The sequence below is a fragment of the Rhinolophus ferrumequinum genome, chromosome 21 (genome assembly GCF_004115265.2).
Source record: "Rhinolophus ferrumequinum isolate MPI-CBG mRhiFer1 chromosome 21, mRhiFer1_v1.p, whole genome shotgun sequence".
Taxonomy (NCBI): domain Eukaryota; kingdom Metazoa; phylum Chordata; class Mammalia; order Chiroptera; family Rhinolophidae; genus Rhinolophus; species Rhinolophus ferrumequinum.
The window spans coordinates 771,441-789,977 of NC_046304.1; the positions used below are offsets into that span (position 1 = coordinate 771,441).

The following is an 18,537-nucleotide window of genomic DNA, read 5'->3' on the forward strand; positions in this document are numbered from 1 at the left end:
AAATTAGCTTATCAGACCATTTTATGAGAAAACAAAATCAATCCAAGGCCCTAAAGAACAGAAATCCCGTTTCTGAAAGCAAATGACATGGGAAGTCCCTTTGCTCCCCTGGAGTTTGGGGTTTCCACATCACCAATAGAACCAGCTCACAGATGGGACTTTCTACTTCATGTTGGGCATTGCTCAGGTACTTCTGGACCGCAGCTGGAAAGCTGGCACGTGTAAGAGGGGAACGTGAGTGGGAAGAGAGAATTCTAGCACAGAAGAGCGATGAGGCTGGGACCTCAGAATGGAAGCTTTCTGAGCAGTGGAGTAAGAACAGCCAAATCCCACCTGTTGGCGGTATTGTTTGGGGTAGAGGAAGATGGTAGAAAATCTGCAATCTGCACTAACTTCTGAATGATGAATACAAGTGTCAACCAAAAATATTGCACATAGTACCAGAGGCGGTTCTGGAAAGAACCTCCGTCTGCAGATGGAGAGGATCCCCAAAGTGCCTTCGGGAACTGAGCAAGAGAAAAGGAGTCGATGCGGACTGCATGGACGTTACTGAGAACGCCCTTCCCGGTCCTCAAAGGGCAGGTTTTACGTGGACAAATCTTCCTCACGATGTGCCCAAAAGATCTAATGACAGTATCACTTCTTCATTTCCCCCAACTGGCACACTTCATTATGTAGCTAAAAAAGAAATCCTACATAGAAGCCGGCCCATCTGGCTCGCTGAACACCATCGTTTGCAAACGTCCTTTCCTGCCCACTCAACCAACCCACTGACCTCTCGGAGCCACACGGAGGCCCTGACAAGCTCAGGAGACCTCCCTGCCAGTGTTCTGAGGAAGGCCTGTATCCTTCCAGGAGCTTGCAAAATGTGGGCGATGTTTACGAGCATGGTGTGGGAGGTGAAATGGAAAGGCTCGTACTGTATGAAGAAAGCCAGTACAGCCCTGCTGCCTCCTTTTCTCTTAGATGACACCCGTCAGCTAAACTGAGCCTGCAGCGATCGTTGTCTCCTCGTTACTGTGCCTTCAGCTGGCTTTGCCAGACATACCCATTTGTTGCCTTTTGGAGTTTTAAAACCAAGAAAACATTTCTGACTCATCTCTGAGAATGGATGTGAATCATTTTTCCCCTAAAGTCACTGAAGCAACTTTTTAGGGCTCCACGGCCGTGGCCCGACTAGATGGTTTGGTCACACGTCTGTACAAAGCCTTAGGACTACACATCCTAGATGTCCCAATGCCGACTACTTCCCCACTACTTCTCCTCTGAGGCTTCCCTAACGTCAGTCCCAGTAACACACAACCCACACGGACGCTCAGAGCCCATGTGACTGCATGGGGGTTACTTAGTCCACACTTTTAATAACAGAAGACTCCCACCACTCATCTAGACCGAGGGCTGTGAGCTGTCCCCACCACCCATGATACGCGCCGCTCAGCGTGCTGTGCTCCCGTGAGTTATAATGCTGTCTTGTTGTTAAAGCTTTCCCTCTTGTACTGAGTCAGTCTCACAAACCAGCAGAAAATGCCAATCACCCAAAGCCCTGCCTGTATCTGTGGTCCGCAACTGATGCCAATCTAGTAAGCTTTTTAAACATTAAACAAAAACAAAAAGAAACACACACACGCACACACACGCACACACACGCACTTACTTTGGCACATGAGCCTTGAGTTATTTGAACCTGTTCATGTTCCCACCCCTCCCCCATCCCAACATTTCAGAGTCGCTGTTTTAGGAGAATGACGGCCCCTTCTGCCTCATAGAAGAAGTCGCCACGAAGCACTGCCGTTCTGAGTAGCAAAAGGAGGAGGTACAAATGCTAAACTGGCCCCAAAAAGAGTTCTCATGTTTAGCACTGTAATTTATGCAATGCTGCAAAACTTCTGTACCAGGATGACTAGTTTCAAACTGCTGGTTGATTAAATATACATTTACATAGAGATATAGGTATAAAAATTACTAAGTCAACATTTGCTGTTTTCAATGTGAAAACGATAAAATGTAATTCTGAATATTTGTGCATTTGCCATAGGGTCCTTGTTAAAGGGACCATAAAAATAATTTTGTAATAAAAAAACTCTTTTTTTTTTTTTTTTTTTAAAGTTTAGTATTGCCCTCAAGTTCAAAAGTTTGGAGCAAACGTGCTGAGTAAGCAGGATCGGAATCTGTTCCTGCCAGGGATCTGGAAGCCTGAAATGTAGTGATCCCCGATGGCAGGCCCAGGGAGCCTGCCGGTCATTGCCTCGCTTCGCGTGAACATTGCCGGGCTGGGCAGGGCCAGCTGACCCTGTGAGGCCATCAGCCTCCGCCTCACATTTCTGCGCGGACGCTGTTACAGCTCACCCACTCCCTGCACAGAGCTCTGGGCGGCACACATGTGCTGGGGGGCTGCCTTTTCTTGAGCTACCAGACTAAGCGACTGGGGGTGGATGGGGACCACTGAGCACCAAGGCTGAGGGTGACCGGGGGCTGACCTACTCGGCTGGAGGCGGGATGGAGGAAGGAATGGGCATTTCAGTGACATGGAAGTTGGCTGTGCAGGAAGGAAAAGTGCATATAAGGTAGCTTAAAAACAGATTAAGACCAAACTGCCACAGAAAGGGAGGAAGAACGAAGACGGCCCCCTCCACCTGCCCTGCCGGCTGGCCACGCTCCTCTGATTCTGTGGGTTAACATTCATGCTTTCTGATGTGAGTCTGCTCATGAAGAAACAGGAACACACGTTCTCCTGGTTCTGGCAGGTACACGATTTTCTTGGCAAAGTTCTTTTTTGCCAAGTTCAGATTTATTTGGTTGCTGTTCTGAACCACTGTCACCGGAATTCATAGATGGGTGCGCTGTGTTCAGGAACATGAGTTAGATTGAGCGACTGATACCTGCAATGGGGGGGACACAAACAGAAGGCAGTAGTCTCAGCATCCTGACAACCAAAGCAAGGATGTTTGAAGCACCCCCCAACCAGAGCACCTGACAAAACACATACGTGGATGGGAATGCAAATTCATCTCAGACTTCTTCAGGTGAACTGAGTTTGGTTTGCTTTCTATTGCTCTGGTGAATCCTCCTGAACTATGCATACATGTTTTCAGGGCTTCTGCTCTAATCACGAAGCAATCCTAGCAGCACGTCTTATAGCAGAGGCCGAGGGAGCTGAGAGAAGGCACGGACTAAGCCCTGTGCTCACTCTCAGCCCGCTTCTCGCTCTGCCTTTGCCGTCCAGCATCTCAGCTCCTTCTGGAACGTCGGTCAGGCTGTACGACCATTTAAGTCTGTCTCAGGGGTGACACGGGCCCATCCCACTGCCCCCAGAATCCAGAGAGAGCACGGAAAGGACAACTCCACAGCTAACCCTTGTTTTACCATCACTTTCGTGTTCTCGCTGCCCAGACATGGCTGGTCGGCTTGGAGAATGTTGGAGAGCTCTAAGGTGGTGTTTGTGCTTCCCCACTGCAGGTGCTCTGAGGAGTCCAGCAGATGAGAGAGAAGCAGAGGCCCGGGGCGATAACCCAGAGGGACAATTAGAGTCGCTGGTGTGGGTGTCAGCTCTCCCCTGACTTGTTCCATATAGGGGGGAGGAGGAGCACAGGAAAAAGCAGTTGCTTACCCCAAAAACCCATTAAGAAATGATTATGCATTAGCCGTCAGAATATACAAATCAAAACCACTTCATACCCACTAGAATCCTATAATCGTAAAGACATCACAACCAGTGTCGGGCAGGACATGGAGAAAGTGGGGAAACTGTAACCTTTGTGCATTGCTGGTGGGAAATGCAAAATGGTGTAGCAGCTTTCTGGTGGTTCCTCAGAAAGTTAAAAACAGAATTACCATATGACTCCACAATTCTACTCCTAGGTACATACCCAAAGGAATTGAAAGCAAGAACTCAAACAGATACTTGCATGTTCATGTCCATAGCAGCATTATTCACAACAGCCAGAAGGTGAAAACCACCCAAGTGTCTATCGATTGATGAATGGATAAACAAAAGGTGGTCCATATCCTTGCAATTATTCAGCAATAATATATGCCTGAACCTTCAAAGCATTATGCTAAGATGCTAAGGGAATGAAGCCAGACACAAAGGCCACATAACGTATGAATCCATTTATATAAAACATCCAGAATAGGCAAATCTCTCTACATAGAAGGTAAATCAGTGGTGGTATAGGGTTGGGGGTGATGGCTAAGGGGGCACAGGGTTTCCTCCTGTGGTGATAAAAATGTTCTAAAATTGATTATGCTGACGGCTGTACAACTGTTAATATACTAAAGACCACAGAATTACACTTTAAATGAGTGAATTGTATGCAAATTATATCTCAATAAAGCTATTATGTAAAAAAGGATTATGAAAAGTTTGAAAAACTCCTTTGAAAATAGAACAGTTACTGAAACTCTAATAACTGGCTCTCAGAGGAGCTGGGACGACCCTGAGCCCGAGGGCACTGACCTGCAGATATCAGTTTGCTGCCACTGAACAAGAAATGTGAGTCAACTCAGGGTAGGATCTCTCACAAGTCACCACAGTGTGAAAAATCTGAAAGGAAATAAGGTGTTTCTACGTTCGAGAGGAAATCAGGTATTTTATGAGATGGTCCACCCTTCGGGTCTAACGAGGAGCTTGAAAAGCAGCGAGGAGGAGGGAGAGTCCCCACAAAGGTGAAAAAGCTAGCACTTGCAGTGGCCACTGGTCCTCCGCCTCGAACACAGGGCAGGACTGCCAACTCCCGTGGGCCCCTAGGGCACCAGGCTGAGATCAAGTGCACATGGACCAGTATGTAAGGAATGTGAGCACAGAATTAACCAGGCTGCTGACGACAAAATTCACACTGTCTGCAGCTGAATCTGACATTTTTGTTACTGGTTACATTGGGGCAGACTAAATACAAAACCAGCAAGACTGAGAGAAACATTGCTGAAAATAGAGTCCTGTTTGAAAGCACTTAGCAGCGAGTTCCTTCACCTAGCAGTTCATTTTCATCCCATTTACTCTGCTCTGTGGATGGGGATAAGCTCTGAGTGTGAGCAACTGAAATCACTTAACGAGGCCCTGGGCATCCAAACAGAGCATGAGATCCCAGCGGAGCCAGGCAGAGATGTCCTCGTGGACTCGCTGAGCCGAAGGAGGGCTGGCGCACCAAGCCCCCGCCCGCCCCTGGGGCCCCTCACCATTCTGAGCTCCTATGGTAATAGTAACCCTCTATGGAGGCTGCCGACTTCTGGAAGCAGATGTAGTAGAACCCGGCAAAGGAAGCACCGCTGATGTCTTTGATCGTGTGGTCCGGGACCAGGAACTGCTCCTGCACACAGATAAGGAAGGTAGGTCAGCGACGGCCACGCTCCAACCATCTCTGGACCTCCCTGTTGTCCTCCAGGTGGCTCTAAGATCCCACCATAGCCCGGGCTTGCTGCATTCAGCTTGACCCGTGGAGAGCAGTCATGGGCCACTGGAGCATTGTACATACTAATGCAGCAAGCCGTGTCTTGAGCTCCCTGGGATCAGCAACTAAGATCGTACCATGGTCCACGCATCCATAAATGAATCAACACCTACCCACCTACCTACCTGGCAGAGCCCACAGACAGAACGACCTAGGAAAAGTAAGTTTCTGCTCCGCTGCAGGAACTGTCACTAGGTTCCTGATCACCTCTGGGACAGCGGGTCACCTCTGTTGGCCTGTGGATCATTCTGAGGGCAGCTCAGTCACCAGCAGCCCCAGTGACACCCACTTAAAAAGCTCTACATCTCATCAAAAGCAGCCAGAATGGTCCTGTTCTCGATCAGGCCCCTTGCAAAGACAGGCAAGCTTGTTATCTCTGGTTGGAGCCAAGACATGAAAGGCCAGAGTCCCCCAGAGACAAGGTCAGAGGCCCCAGGGCCCAAGAGGCTACTACAAGCCACAGGTGAGTCACCCTGAGAAATTCTTTGGAGACAAAACGACTCCATTGCTTTTTGGATCCTAAGACACTCTCCGTCCCTTTCCTCAACCTCTGAAATTAGAGTTTTCAAAATTAGAACCTTACAAGACACTGCCTTTAAAGGTCATTGTGGTTGGCTGATCTCCCACTCGATGGCAAGCTCAGAGGGGCAGGCACCGCACCTGGCACTGTCTCCTGAATGAGTGATGATCTTCACTCCCCAAAATTATTAGCTTCACAAGGTAAAGGATGGGAATGATTACCCTAAATGATTCGTCTATGTGAAAATCAGCAAGATTTTAAGATAACAGAGCTTTTCCCTACGGATGGGAGTCAGGCTCGGAGGTGGGTGCACGTTCACAAGGTGATGTAACAAACTTGCTTCGTGATTTTGCTGTGGTCACACACAGTAACGCCGTGCTATCAAAGCAGGGAGCACAAATGACCTCTCAGCCGAAAGCCAATCCACGGAGCGCAGCCAGATGGAGCTCTCCGAGGGCTGGTGAGTGGAAAACCTGAATTCCATTCCTGGTCCTTCATTTCCTGAGCTGGAGGGAACCAGATGAGCAAGGACTGCACTGAGCCCTGGGCAAAGATGTGGTGAGGGAACAGTCACTTAAATGGCATTTAGGCCTGTGGCTGAGAATAGGAGATAGAGGGCGGTTGAGTTCAAAGGGAGTCTGGGCCCCCCTGAATCCACAGAACACGGGGGCCAAGTCAAGCTGGGGGGGCCACAGGGATTCTCGGGTGGGAGAAGACACAGAGTGTGGAGGGTGCCCACCCCGGGCACGCATTCGTGGGCTAACGCTAAACAGTGTAACCAGAGAGAAGCGTCTGGGGTGAGCAGTAGAGCAGTGTGCCCGGGGCTGCGCCCGCCTTGCAGGAGTGTGTGGAGACTCAGCGGGAAGACAAAGTGGCAGTAGCCGAGGCCCAGGCTTACCTTCCACCTCATGAAGACATAGTCCCCGCCCTGCAGCTCTGCATAGTCAAAGTCATCGGCGTTGAAGGACTTTGCGTACTGATAAAACGCCAGAAACTTGCCCTGCAAGCGAAGCACAGTGAGAGAACCGGTCCACAGAGGGAAAGGCTGCTGCCAGGGCGACCCCTCCGTGCCCAGGCGCCGTCACCTTCTCAGGGGCAGGCCAGCTGGTGGTCGTGGCGCCGCGAGAGCGCCCAGGGCTGAGGCCTGGAAGAGCCTTCGGCCGCCGGCACTGACACAAGAGCCAGGCTCCGGGGCAGAAGCCTGGACTCGGCTCCGGCACCACAGGCCACACCTGTCTAGGAGCGTGGCCTGGGGACAGAGGCCACTCCAGGGGCCTTTGCTCAGGACACCTCACCAGACAGACAGGCCAGGATGAGTGAAAATATGCCCGTCAGTACATCGACAGTAGCGGAAAGGCCTACAGAACACCTTAGAACCGGCCGCTGAGCCGAGGGAAAGACGCTGACACAATAGAGCGGCTTGGGGAAGCAGGCGTATATGGTTAAATTAAAAGAAAAGGACACTAGAAATAGGCTACAAAACTGTATCTTGTGATCTCAGTTTTGTAAAAAAAAAAAAAAAGAAGTATAGATACTCAAATGAGATTCAGGAAAAGCTAATACCTGTTTTAGCTTTAGGTGTTGTCATCATGGATGATTTTTTTAACTTTGGCTTTTTTTTCCTGCAAATATTTTTAAAGAAGCGTGTAATAATTTGTAAGAAAACATCTCACATTTAAAAATAGGATATAGAGATATTAAGTCATAGAATTTGGTACATACATTTTAAAAAATTCTAAATAGATTAAGTTTATGGACTCTTGATTTTATAGTACCGCTGTGATACCAACTTTAAATACCACTCAGGAAAATTTGAGGGTGAAATATAATGTCTCTGAGTCTAGTTTACACCGGAAAAATGGTACCACAGGTGAAGTTTCTTAGATATTTCAATCCCTGACAAATAAGGACACAATGCAGACCTCCAGGAGTCCCATGTGGGGACAGCAATTCCTCCGGGGTTGGGGAAGTTATGGGACACGGACTACGGCAGTGGCGGCCAGGCCAGGACTGCTGCGGGAGGAAACGCGCAGGCCCAGCTTCTCGCCCTACCACGCTAGCACACCAGGGCCAAGGGTGGCTTTCTTCGTCCCTTTCTCACTCAAAATATTTCAATCCAGCCTAACAAAGACTAGAGTCCCAGATATTTTCCAGTGTTCTAATGGAAGACAACGAGAACCTCAGAGTTGCTTTCCAGGTATTTCATTCACCAGCCTATGTTGCTTAAAATTGAGGTTTCATTGGGCTTCAAAGACCTTGCTCTTTGCGGGACCAAGTGAGACGGAAAACGAAGTTGAAAGGGAGACAGACTGTGGTTTATTACAAGGAAGAACTTTCTCACTGGGACTGTCCAGAAGACGAAGGAGCCATGTCATGAGGTGACGAGCCATACGGAAGGGTGGGCACTGGGCAAGGTGGGCCGCGACGGCCCGAGGAGCCCTCCAACGCTGCTTTCTGACACTGGCACCGCTGCCGCCCACTCGGGCTCCTTCAACCTTCTGGATTCTCAAGTCTTGTTCATTCTCTCGTATTATGGAGATACGAATAACTGTATAAATTTTAGTGTCTCTTTGCTATAATAGTCAAGACAAGTAACTTTCAAAAAATGTTCTACAAAGCTCAAGTTTAAATTTAATGGAGACTCAGCATTTGGCAGATGCTCCTTTCCTAACTCAAGAGAAAAACGGTAATAAGTACAGCAGCTAATCTACAGTGACGATACCTCAGACGAGGGTCTGCAGCAGCAGGAGGGGCATCCGAGGACTGCTGTGCAAACGGCCAGGTGTATACGGCCATGGGGAGAACGAGGAGTTCTAGAATCTTCACTACTGACATAAACAATCATTTCTGGTTGGTTAGAGGGTGAGCACATTGGACGTGCTCAGTGTGAAACCCGAATTCCTCATTGCCATGGTCAGCTAAGCCAAAAGGCTATTACGATAGGTTGAGAAATGGATTTTTGAAGACACAAGGCTTGTGTGACAACTGAAGAAAAGATTCGAGGACAGTAAGTCTAAGTTGCCCTGAGTGTTCACTCTGGTGAACGAGAACACGCTCCACACCTGACCGTTAAGGGGGAGGGGCAGCATCCTGTCAGCGCTCACGTCTGGGCCTCACGTAGCGGGGGCTGGGGTGACACGGCCGTAGGGACAGGTTTCCAGGAACTGCGTCCCCGCCTCACCCCTAAAGTCAGAAGCCACCGCTCTGCTCCACAAGGCGTCCCCAGGTACAGGAGATTAGGAAGGACAGTGGACAGGAGAGGGACCAACGGAAAGGACAGGGAGACCGTGACGAGACCCTGGGGACCCAGAGCCATCAAAGATTTACTCACCCAGTGTTTCCGATCAACATCTTCATCCGCATCCCACTTTCGAGTTAAGAAAGGGTGTTTTTTGCTGATTATTTCTCCTTCAAAGAAGGTTGTAAGGGTTGGATACTCCTATGGTAAAAACCGAAATATCAAAACAAGATGTTGAACGGGAGTCTTAACCTTTTACAAAGGAAAAAAAATCAACCTTGTATATATAACTTCTTCCCAACACTCTGAAAAAATCATCACACTGCCAACCAACAATCCAAACCCGAGTCAGGCTGGGCGATTTGCCAGTGGCTGTGGAGAGAACCTGAACTGAAGGTGCCCAGAGTGTGTGTGTGTGGTGAAGTGGGGGTTAGGGGAAGCGCTTGGATCGGGGACTTTGCCAGAAGCAGAGAACCCTTCTTTGACTTCACTTGTTATGTGTTGATTGCTCAAAAAAGAATTTGGACGATTCCCACAAGTAAATTCTGAATATTCCAGCATACAAAGCAGATGGTAACTAAGTGGATTGTACTTCCCAAGGAAAATCCCCAAAGAGGCTCCAAAATAGCCCTCACAGCTAAGTCTCCCTCAAGCCATGGGCTGGCCCACTTGTTCTCACACTGGCTCACCGCTTTGTCTCTTTTACGCCAATTCTTCAAGTTTCCAGGGGTGGATTTTTTGTAGACTACCTTGATAATACTAGACACATTTAATTCTATTATATAAACGAAGACGATTTATACCAGGAAAATATATGTAAATCAAATCTGCAATGAGAAATCACAACCATAAAAAAATTCTGTTGGAAAAAATAAATAAGCTGTCACCGTGAGTGCTTAAAATACTCGTGTTTCTTTGCTACTTGCTCATCTGCTAATGAGGAGGTACCAAATCAACAGAAGCAAACTGAACGCTGTAAGTCTGTCATTTCTCTGCATTTGTAAAAACCCGCCCACCCCTCAGCCCAGCCTGCCAAGCCCCCGGTGTTTCTCAGGAGCAAGGGGATGACGGCCGTGACTGGCAGCCCACCTAGGGTCCTAACGTCCCTGGAACCACAGACGTCCCACTTTCTCCTTCAGATCCTCTGTAAGCCCCTCTTGTTCTGCATCAAACATCTACACGTTTAAAATAAGTCCATGCCGATGGCTTTGCCTCTTCCCCCGGCTCTGCCTGCCACGTGGCTCGCGTTCCTGAGACGCTGCTGCACAGGCTCAGTGGCTGCCAGGAGACAGCATGGCCGCCACTGCGGTGGTGACGGAAGGGGCCTGCGTCACGACACACCACTGGGCATCCTTCTGTTCCCTCAACAGTGAACTTTCAAATATTATAAATTTAACATCCCCCCAAACCACAACCTCCTCACCCCAACACTGTGGCGGGGCTCCTCATGCAGATATTTATACACACAGAGTGAAGAAATGAAAGAGGACAAAAATTTCTACATGGAAACCTGATTTTAAAGGTATAAATTACATTAATCTGTTTTAGGAAAGACTACTAAGGAAAAGGGTTCTGTATAAGTTAGCACCTGACTTGAGATTTTAAATTAAAATACTGATTTTTCTGAGTTTTGAACTTTAATATATTTTTTAAAACTTCCATAAAAGAGTGAAGAAAATGATAAAGTGGTCCTATTATATAACACAAAGATAATACTTACAAGTAGGGTTCAAGTCATTCGTTTTCCTAATGAATGATTCTACACTGACTTCTCTTTAAAAACATTTTAGGCAGTATGTCAGGGTGACTACAAGGTACCCCCAAACTCGGAGAATTAAATAAAATACATAATGAATGAGAGTCAATATGTACAGATGTCACCAAGAAGGAATAGGAAATTCAAGCACCTGATTACAGCCAAATTGGCGGTAATTCACTGTCAGCAGAAAGAGGGACATCAGCGAAACGAGTGAGAGAGAGAGAGGCAGAGCCAGCTTTCCCCTCTCTCCCCACAGGTGTGAGTTTCTTATGGCGGATTGGCTGTTGCCAGGCACTGAAGTTGTCCAACCCACTTCCCTAACCGATTCCAGGCTCACCAAAAACTGTCAGGTGATGGGTTTGGCTTTCCATGTACACCTGCCTCCTGGGGGATCAACATTCAATTGGCCAGTAAGTCACAGAGAACTTCTGGAACATGCATGTAATTTGTTTTATAAATCTGTAAACTAAGCACTCTGTTTACACATCGAACTCTTGTGAGTTTGGTTAGTATGAGCTGTCTCCCTGGTTCCAAGCAAGTTGGGCACAACCTCAGCGGGAGCTTCCAAGCCCCTCCAAACTGGTCGAGTGAGTGAGTGGAGAATCTGACAACACTCCCCCAAGTCTGGGTCCCCCCGGCCCTGTGCTGGCCGACAGCCAGGGGCTCCCCAGGGTGGCCCCTCTCCCTACTGGTGGCTGGCTCAGCGTTACAAACAGAATGTTATTTGACACCCGTTCTTCACACTTCTGGGATTTCATTTCCAGGAGGCACACAGACCTTAAAGCTGTGCTTGTCTGTGAAGGTGAGGTAGCTAAGAGGCAAATTAGCTCCAATTTAATAGTTAATTCCATATTGCAAACACGAGGAAGATTAGAACTAAAACCCAAACCATTTAAATAGTTTTATTAAAATAAACTATATACTTTAGACTTTAACAGCTATAAACGGAAAAGCAAACAAAAATGAGTAACTTTTTTATTACAATCATTCAAAGAATGATTGGTATAAAATCATTCAAAAAATCATCACCCTTTTCTGCATTTACCAATTATCTACAGTGACCATGTATTAGATCTATAATTTTAAAAGTTACTAAGTTGCACAATACGGTGCCTATACTAAAAGTCAATGAATTGTACATTTTAAATGGGTAAATTGTACGGTATTTGAACTATAATCTCAGTAAAGTTACTAAAAAACATATTAAAAAAGATGAATTCAAAGAACCCCGAAGGTGAGCAGGACTCAGGAACCCCAGCAGCCTGTCTCACAAACGCCCTCAGCACCGTAAGCGAGCCCCCGCCTGACCTGGAGCAGAGCACCGGGGGGCGGGGGGGGCTGCGTGCTCCCCGGGCGCTCCAGGAGCAGGTGGGACGGCCGGCCAGGAGGGCAGCGACCATCTGGCCCAGAGCCGAAGTCCCCTGGGGGGCCTCCCAGGACCGGCCGCACCGGGCCCTCCTCCTCAGGGAGCCGAGCGTTGAGGACTCAGAGGCCCTTCCCTTCCTTGGGGTTACTTGCTCCTGATAGAAGTTCCTAGCATTTCTGCACCATTTGGGGATTTTTAAGGCTACTTTACCATCTCTGTGCAGCTTCCCTTGACCAGAAGGACCGACTTTCGAGTCTGCATTCAATAGTCCACTTTACAAACCTTCCTGGTTTTCTTAAGAAGCTAAATGTTTATGTTCTGCACTCAATTAATAAATATATTTGGCTGCCTAAGAGGTGAGTATATTCTATTTACTACATGTTTTCTGCTACCACAAATTCAAAGGGTAGCGCTCTTCATTTTGCTATCATTTCCTATCACTGCTTGACTGGGTAAGTTTCCAGAGGTGACGGAGAGATTTCCTTTTCGTCTCAACGACAAACTTCACAGGAAATTCTCAACCACAATTCCAATAGAGAAGCAGGAGAACCAAGACGGAATCAAAGAGGCAGCAACGAGTGTTTCGAGCCTGAGGAGGAGCACTGCCTTGTTAGCGCCCCACATTGTGTCCCACTATCATCTGCCCCTTGCTCTTCCATTATTTGCTCCCTACAAGGACAGGCCCCTGGAGGAGACAGAACAGGTGTTTTTCATTCTCATTTTACAGATGAGGAAACTGCAGGGAAATTAAAGGTCAGGGAACTAGTGAGAGCCAGAGCCAGGGCACCCAGCCCCTTTGCCGGCTCCAGGAGCCATTTCCAAACACTGCTGGCCCGTGAAGACCGTGAGAACTGATGAGACCAACGCGGCACGAAGCCGAGGCCTCACTGTGCAGTCAGGCGGCCACTTCAGCGCCTGCTTCCTCACCGTCTGTCTCATCACGAGTGGGAAAGAAAGGATGCACTTTCTTCTCTCTACATTCCCGGGTGTTCTGAGGTTTAAAAAGTTGGTTCAAAGGAAGGAACACACTCTGCATTTACACAGCAGCTAGTTCTGTGAGAAACTGGATGGTCACTGTTCATTACTCCAGTGAACTACTCCTAAGGAACACAAAGAACTTCAAAGACCTCGTTTCTCCCAGGATTGATGCTTATCTCAGAAATTGTTATACTTACGAGGAGGGTGGTGGCTATAGTCCTACTATATATTTCTTTTTCTCAAAAAGGATTAAAAATGAAATCAATAGTATTGGTCATGTTATGATTTATTTATAAACTTTAAAGACCTGAGAATCTGTATACTTTCTAGCAGGACACATCAAAACTGCCTGCTTTATGTTGACCACTACAAAAACAACCTAGAAACGGCACTTTAATCAAGCCTCAGCCAAGAACGCCTGTGCTTGCAATCAGAGGCCGCTGAGGGCGGCCCTCTTTCCAGCTCGAGCTCCCCTAAATGAGCGCTTACCTCGGTAAGGCCTTTAATCCTCAGGTACCCGCACAGGTAAGAGTTCCCCGTGTCCACGTGCTGGAAAGAAAGGACAAAGCTTCGTTACAAAGAGGAGCCTCCAGCAGACAAGCTGGCAGTGCTTCAGAAAGCCACGTGTCCAGCAGTCAGAGGCACCTTGGAGCCCGACAGCGTCAGGGGGGCCTGGAGGTCAGTGCGAGGCCAGCACAGCCCGGGGCTCACTGGCCTCAGGCCTTCGTGAGTCTTCTCCGTCCACGTGCCTGTTCAGATGAAGCAAACTGATCGCAGGACCCTCTCAACTTCCTTCAGCTGAGTATCTTAAGACTGCAGTCCCTTTCGGGAACAGCAAATCCGCTCCAACCTTATTTCTGTCTTCAACCCCCGTCTGCCATTGGTCTACAGACCAGGCCTCCACTTCCACCTGACACGTGCCGTTATTCCTAACTGGGGCTTCATCTGCTCTATCATGTCTTTCCAGCCTATGGCCGTCTCCATGCTGCTCCGTCCCTGGTCCAGCAAGTCCACTCCTCCTATGTATTTACACTAAGCACCATCCTGCATTACTTCTTTAGGAGATAGGCAGAATATTCAGGAAAGGAATGTTTCAAAGACTTATGTGCTATAAATTTCAGTTGCAAACAGAATGCTGACCCCAAATCAGGATACATTGTGAATGCCTGCTCTGCCCATTTCACGTAAGGATGCTTGTATTTCTTGATGAAAAGAGGAGCCTAAAATAAACAGGGGTAACAAGAGTAGATTCTGAGGTTTAGCAGCCACCAATTACTGGTTGCTGAGACACTGCTGGCTGTCCACCCAACAACCAATTTCCTACTTTTCCATGCTGGCAAGGCCCCTATCTTGTTCTGGCACCTACCCTGGCCCCACAAGACCTGGTCAACCCTGATGGATCCAATGCAAACATGTGCCCCTACCCCCTTGTGAGTTATTGGTTTAGGGGTGAGTGACCCAGTTCTGTCCAGGTAGACGTGTGGATAAGTCTCCTGGGTGCTTCTGGGAAAGAGCCTGGCTTTTGAAGAGGCTCTTTTTCTGCCCCTGATGGTGGCAGTGTCTGCACCCAAAGCCCAGTCCTGTGGCAGCCATCTCGAGATCACGAGGCCAGGAAATGCCAAGGATGGCAGCACAGAAAGATGGAAAGAAATGGGCTCCTCAATGAGCCAATCTGGAACCAAGCCACTTCTCAACTTATTGTAAGGTGAGAAAATGGTTCACATATTCTTTAAGCTCTTTTGAAATGGGTATGGTTACTTGCAGCTGAACGAATACTAACTAGTGCATTTTACCCCAATCTACAAACACTCATCCCGAACAGGCAGATTTTCAGATTTCATGACAACTGGATTTATCTACAAAATAAACCCCTGGAATTAAAGTAAAACCCAGTACAATGGTGCTGTAGCACATTGAGATTTTAATGTTAAGTGAGATCTCATTTTAAGAAACTAGAAAAGTTTTGTGGAATTTATCAGGTTTGGGGAGTCAACTACTTCAATTACACCATAAACCAACTACTAAGGCAATCCTCAAAACCTGCAATGAGCGCCTCAGCCAGACGGGGTCAGCACCACAGCACAGGGGGCCGGGCAGCTCAGGCGCCCCCCCACTTGGTGCTGGTGACACAGGTATTCCATCTGAAAACTGCCAAAGCACTTTCAATATCCTCATTTGCTGACCTTGGCATTGGACGTTACCTAAAGCAGCTGATCAGCACTAACATGGTTCAGCAAAGAACTTTTATTAAAGGATACACAGCTCTACGCTGAGGCCTGAAATTTCATGTACGCAGTTCTCACTGAATTCAATATAGTTTGGGGTTTCACAGCCACTGGAAAGGGTATCAGGTGGCAAGAATACTTGCTAATAAGATTAAAACTCGAACTGTAAATTAGCTAACACTTTGCATGCATTATCACACGCTCAGGAATCAGAATTTCAGTTTGGCCTCCATTCAACCATTCGGCCCAAATTGATCTTGATGACTGTTGGTGAATCAAATACACCACAATGCAGAGCTTCACCCAAACGACAGGCCAGCATCTCAGTGAGAATGATCACAAGGCAAATGTTTAGCAGGTCTCACAGCACAGCTGTGCCCAACAGCTGCTCTTTTTAATATTCCTTTCACAGTGACCCTCACTTTACTCTTGGCTTCTTGGACGGCAGAGGAGAAGAACAGCCACAATAACGACAACAATAACAACAAACCCAGTTAGAAGCTCACAAAGTTTGAGGAACTTTTTAAACTGGAATCTCAAAAGAAGAAAATGCTCCAAAGAGCCCGCGCAGAGATGTGCGCCACCACCAGTCATTAGGGAAATTCAAATCCAAACCACAATGAGGTGCCACTTCACCCCCACTAGGATGGCGACAATAAAAAAGATGGACAACAGCAAGTGTTGACAAGGACGTAGAACAATTGTAACACTCACATACTGCGGCGGGAGCACAAAATGGCGCAGGCATTTTGGAAATCAGTCTGGCAGCTCCTCAAAAGGTTAAACAGAGAGTTACCATGTGACCCAGCAATTCCACTCCTAGGTATCTATCCAGGAGAAATTAAGACATGAGTCCACTCAAAAACTTGTACATGAATATTCACAGCAGCATTATTCACAAGAGCCAGAAAGTGGAAACAACCCAAATGTCCAATCAACTGATCAACGGATAAACAAAATGTTGTATATCCACACAATAGACTACTATGCAACAGTGAAAAGGAAAGAAGCACTGACACGTGCTATGACACGGGTGAACCCTGAAAACATTACACTCAGTGAAAGAAGCTGGACACAAGGGGTTACATAGTGTCCGATTCCATTTGTATGAAATGTCCAAAATAAGCAAATCTTAGGAAAAAAATTAGTAGTTTCTTAGGTTGGCGGGGAGTCACAGCTAAGGAGTATGTGGTTTCTTTTCAGGGTGATAAAAATCAGATTGCAGTGACAGTTACACAGCTCTGTTAATATACTAAAAACTATTGAATTGTACACCTTACATGAGAAAATTGTATGGTACGTATATTATATCTCAATAAACCTGTTGTGAAAGAAAGCAGGAAAGAGGATGAGTTATAAAACGCAGCAGTATGCTAAGAAGGCTGAGTCCAAGAAACTAGTCCTGGCTGAAAAACCAGATGATGGGGCAATTCACATGCCACTGACTCGCAGTGATGCAGCTCAGCCATCCACACACAGGCCAGCATTCCTGGGCATGACAACAGCCCCCACTGTCACACACCCCACTCAAGTGGCTTCCCGCCACTCAGCAGGTTTCTGCGCTGGGCCTCCCTGAGACCCTGACACCAGTCGTGTACCAACTCAATCACCGCTTCCACTGGTTCACAAGGAAACTGGCACCTGACAGAAATTCAGAAACACCACTGATGACGGAAGAGTAGTTGCCACAGTAACCAAAGCAGACTTCTCTTTGACACTTGGCTACCCTGCCAGTTGTCCCCTAGCATATCAGAAACTATCAAGTTAAACAATGGGCACAAATTCAAGATCATTCCAAACATGGCCCACACCAGGGATCTCACTTCCAAAATTTTGATTAGTTGCAAATAAACAAAACAAAAAACTTGTGCCTTAGTACTAAATTCTCACATCTCAGGGAAAGGAGGATCACCACATGAGACACATACATAATTATGAAGACTGAAACACCTCAGCTACAAGTTTTTCAATTACAATAAATATCACGGCTCGTGATAGAAATTTAAGTTTATAGACCAAAGATACAATTAACGCGAATTTCCTAATCAAAAAAAGAGAAAATTACTTATTCCCACAAAACACTAAGATGAATACTCTGAGTTAGCAGAAGAAAAGTGTACTCCCATTGCCTTTTGGGTGGGAGACCTACTTTCCCAGAAGAGAGGCGTGTAAGATTTAAAATGTAAAAGGAGACAGGGCGAGTACATGGACAAGACACATCCCGCAGTCTGTTCTCACACGGCAGCAGTGAGGCAGCACGCTAGGACCTCAATGCTTCTGTAAGTCCTTTCAGGGGGACAGATGTTTGGAGAGGCTTTTGGGAACAGCCTAGTAGGTGGGTGTCAGGCTAAGGACAAAGGGGCAGAGGGAGGGGGAAAGTGGGTCCTGAGCAGGCAAGGGTAGCTACAGAGAAGGACTGTTTTTGTATGGAAGGGAAAGAAAAAGGAGTATGAACCACTACCGATGTCCTGTGGCAGGGAAAAAAAGGTCAACTGTACTACCATGTGCATGAGAGGGGTGAGGTGTAGGGAAGGGCCAGGCAGGTGCAGCCGCAGCTCCAAACCCATCAGGGGCTGGCAGCAGGTACTCAGAAATCCGGGTCACACGGGGGGAGGGGGTGGAAGGACCTGGGAAGGAAACACCCGAGCGACAAATAAACCTGGGTGCGTTAGGCTCCCCAGCACATGGCTCTCGGGCACTGGGAGGAAGCCTTGGCTGTGTGGATAAGAGTGAAGAACCCGAGGCTGCCTGGAGTCAGGAAGGAGGAAAACGAAGGTCCAGGGTGGGCCGGTGTGGGAGGAGGCTGAAGTGGCAAGAGAACAGGGGTCGGAGTGTGAGCAGTGGTGTGGGGCGGCGTGAGGGTGGCGATCAGGAAGACTGGGGCGGTGTGTGGGGGGGCAGGCAGGAGGGAGGCCCCCCAGCAGCACCCAGGACGTGCCTGGTCTGCGGGAGGGGGGAGGGGTCAGGAGCCAGGAGTCAGTTGGGGGTTGGGGGCGCTCAAGCT

At 47.8% G+C, this 18,537-nt stretch overlaps 2 protein-coding genes across 2 annotated transcripts in view; one reads left to right on the forward strand and one right to left on the reverse strand.

The window, feature by feature from the left end:
• GID4 (GID complex subunit 4 homolog) overlaps positions 1-18,537 on the reverse strand; it is a 19,739-nt gene continuing 1,202 nt past the window's right edge. The window contains 5 exon segments of the mRNA XM_033089592.1: positions 1-2,879; positions 5,176-5,306; positions 6,866-6,967; positions 9,299-9,406; positions 13,798-13,857. Of these exon segments, the coding sequence (XP_032945483.1) occupies positions 2,816-2,879; positions 5,176-5,306; positions 6,866-6,967; positions 9,299-9,406; positions 13,798-13,857 (465 nt within the window). The 3' untranslated portion in view covers positions 1-2,815.
• Positions 18,195-18,537, forward strand: part of ATPAF2 (ATP synthase mitochondrial F1 complex assembly factor 2) — a 19,275-nt gene continuing 18,932 nt past the window's right edge. Inside the window, exon 1 of the mRNA XM_033089593.1 lies at positions 18,195-18,308. Coding sequence (XP_032945484.1) covers positions 18,218-18,308 — 91 coding nt within the window. The 5' untranslated portion in view covers positions 18,195-18,217. The remainder of the gene's footprint in view (positions 18,309-18,537) is intronic.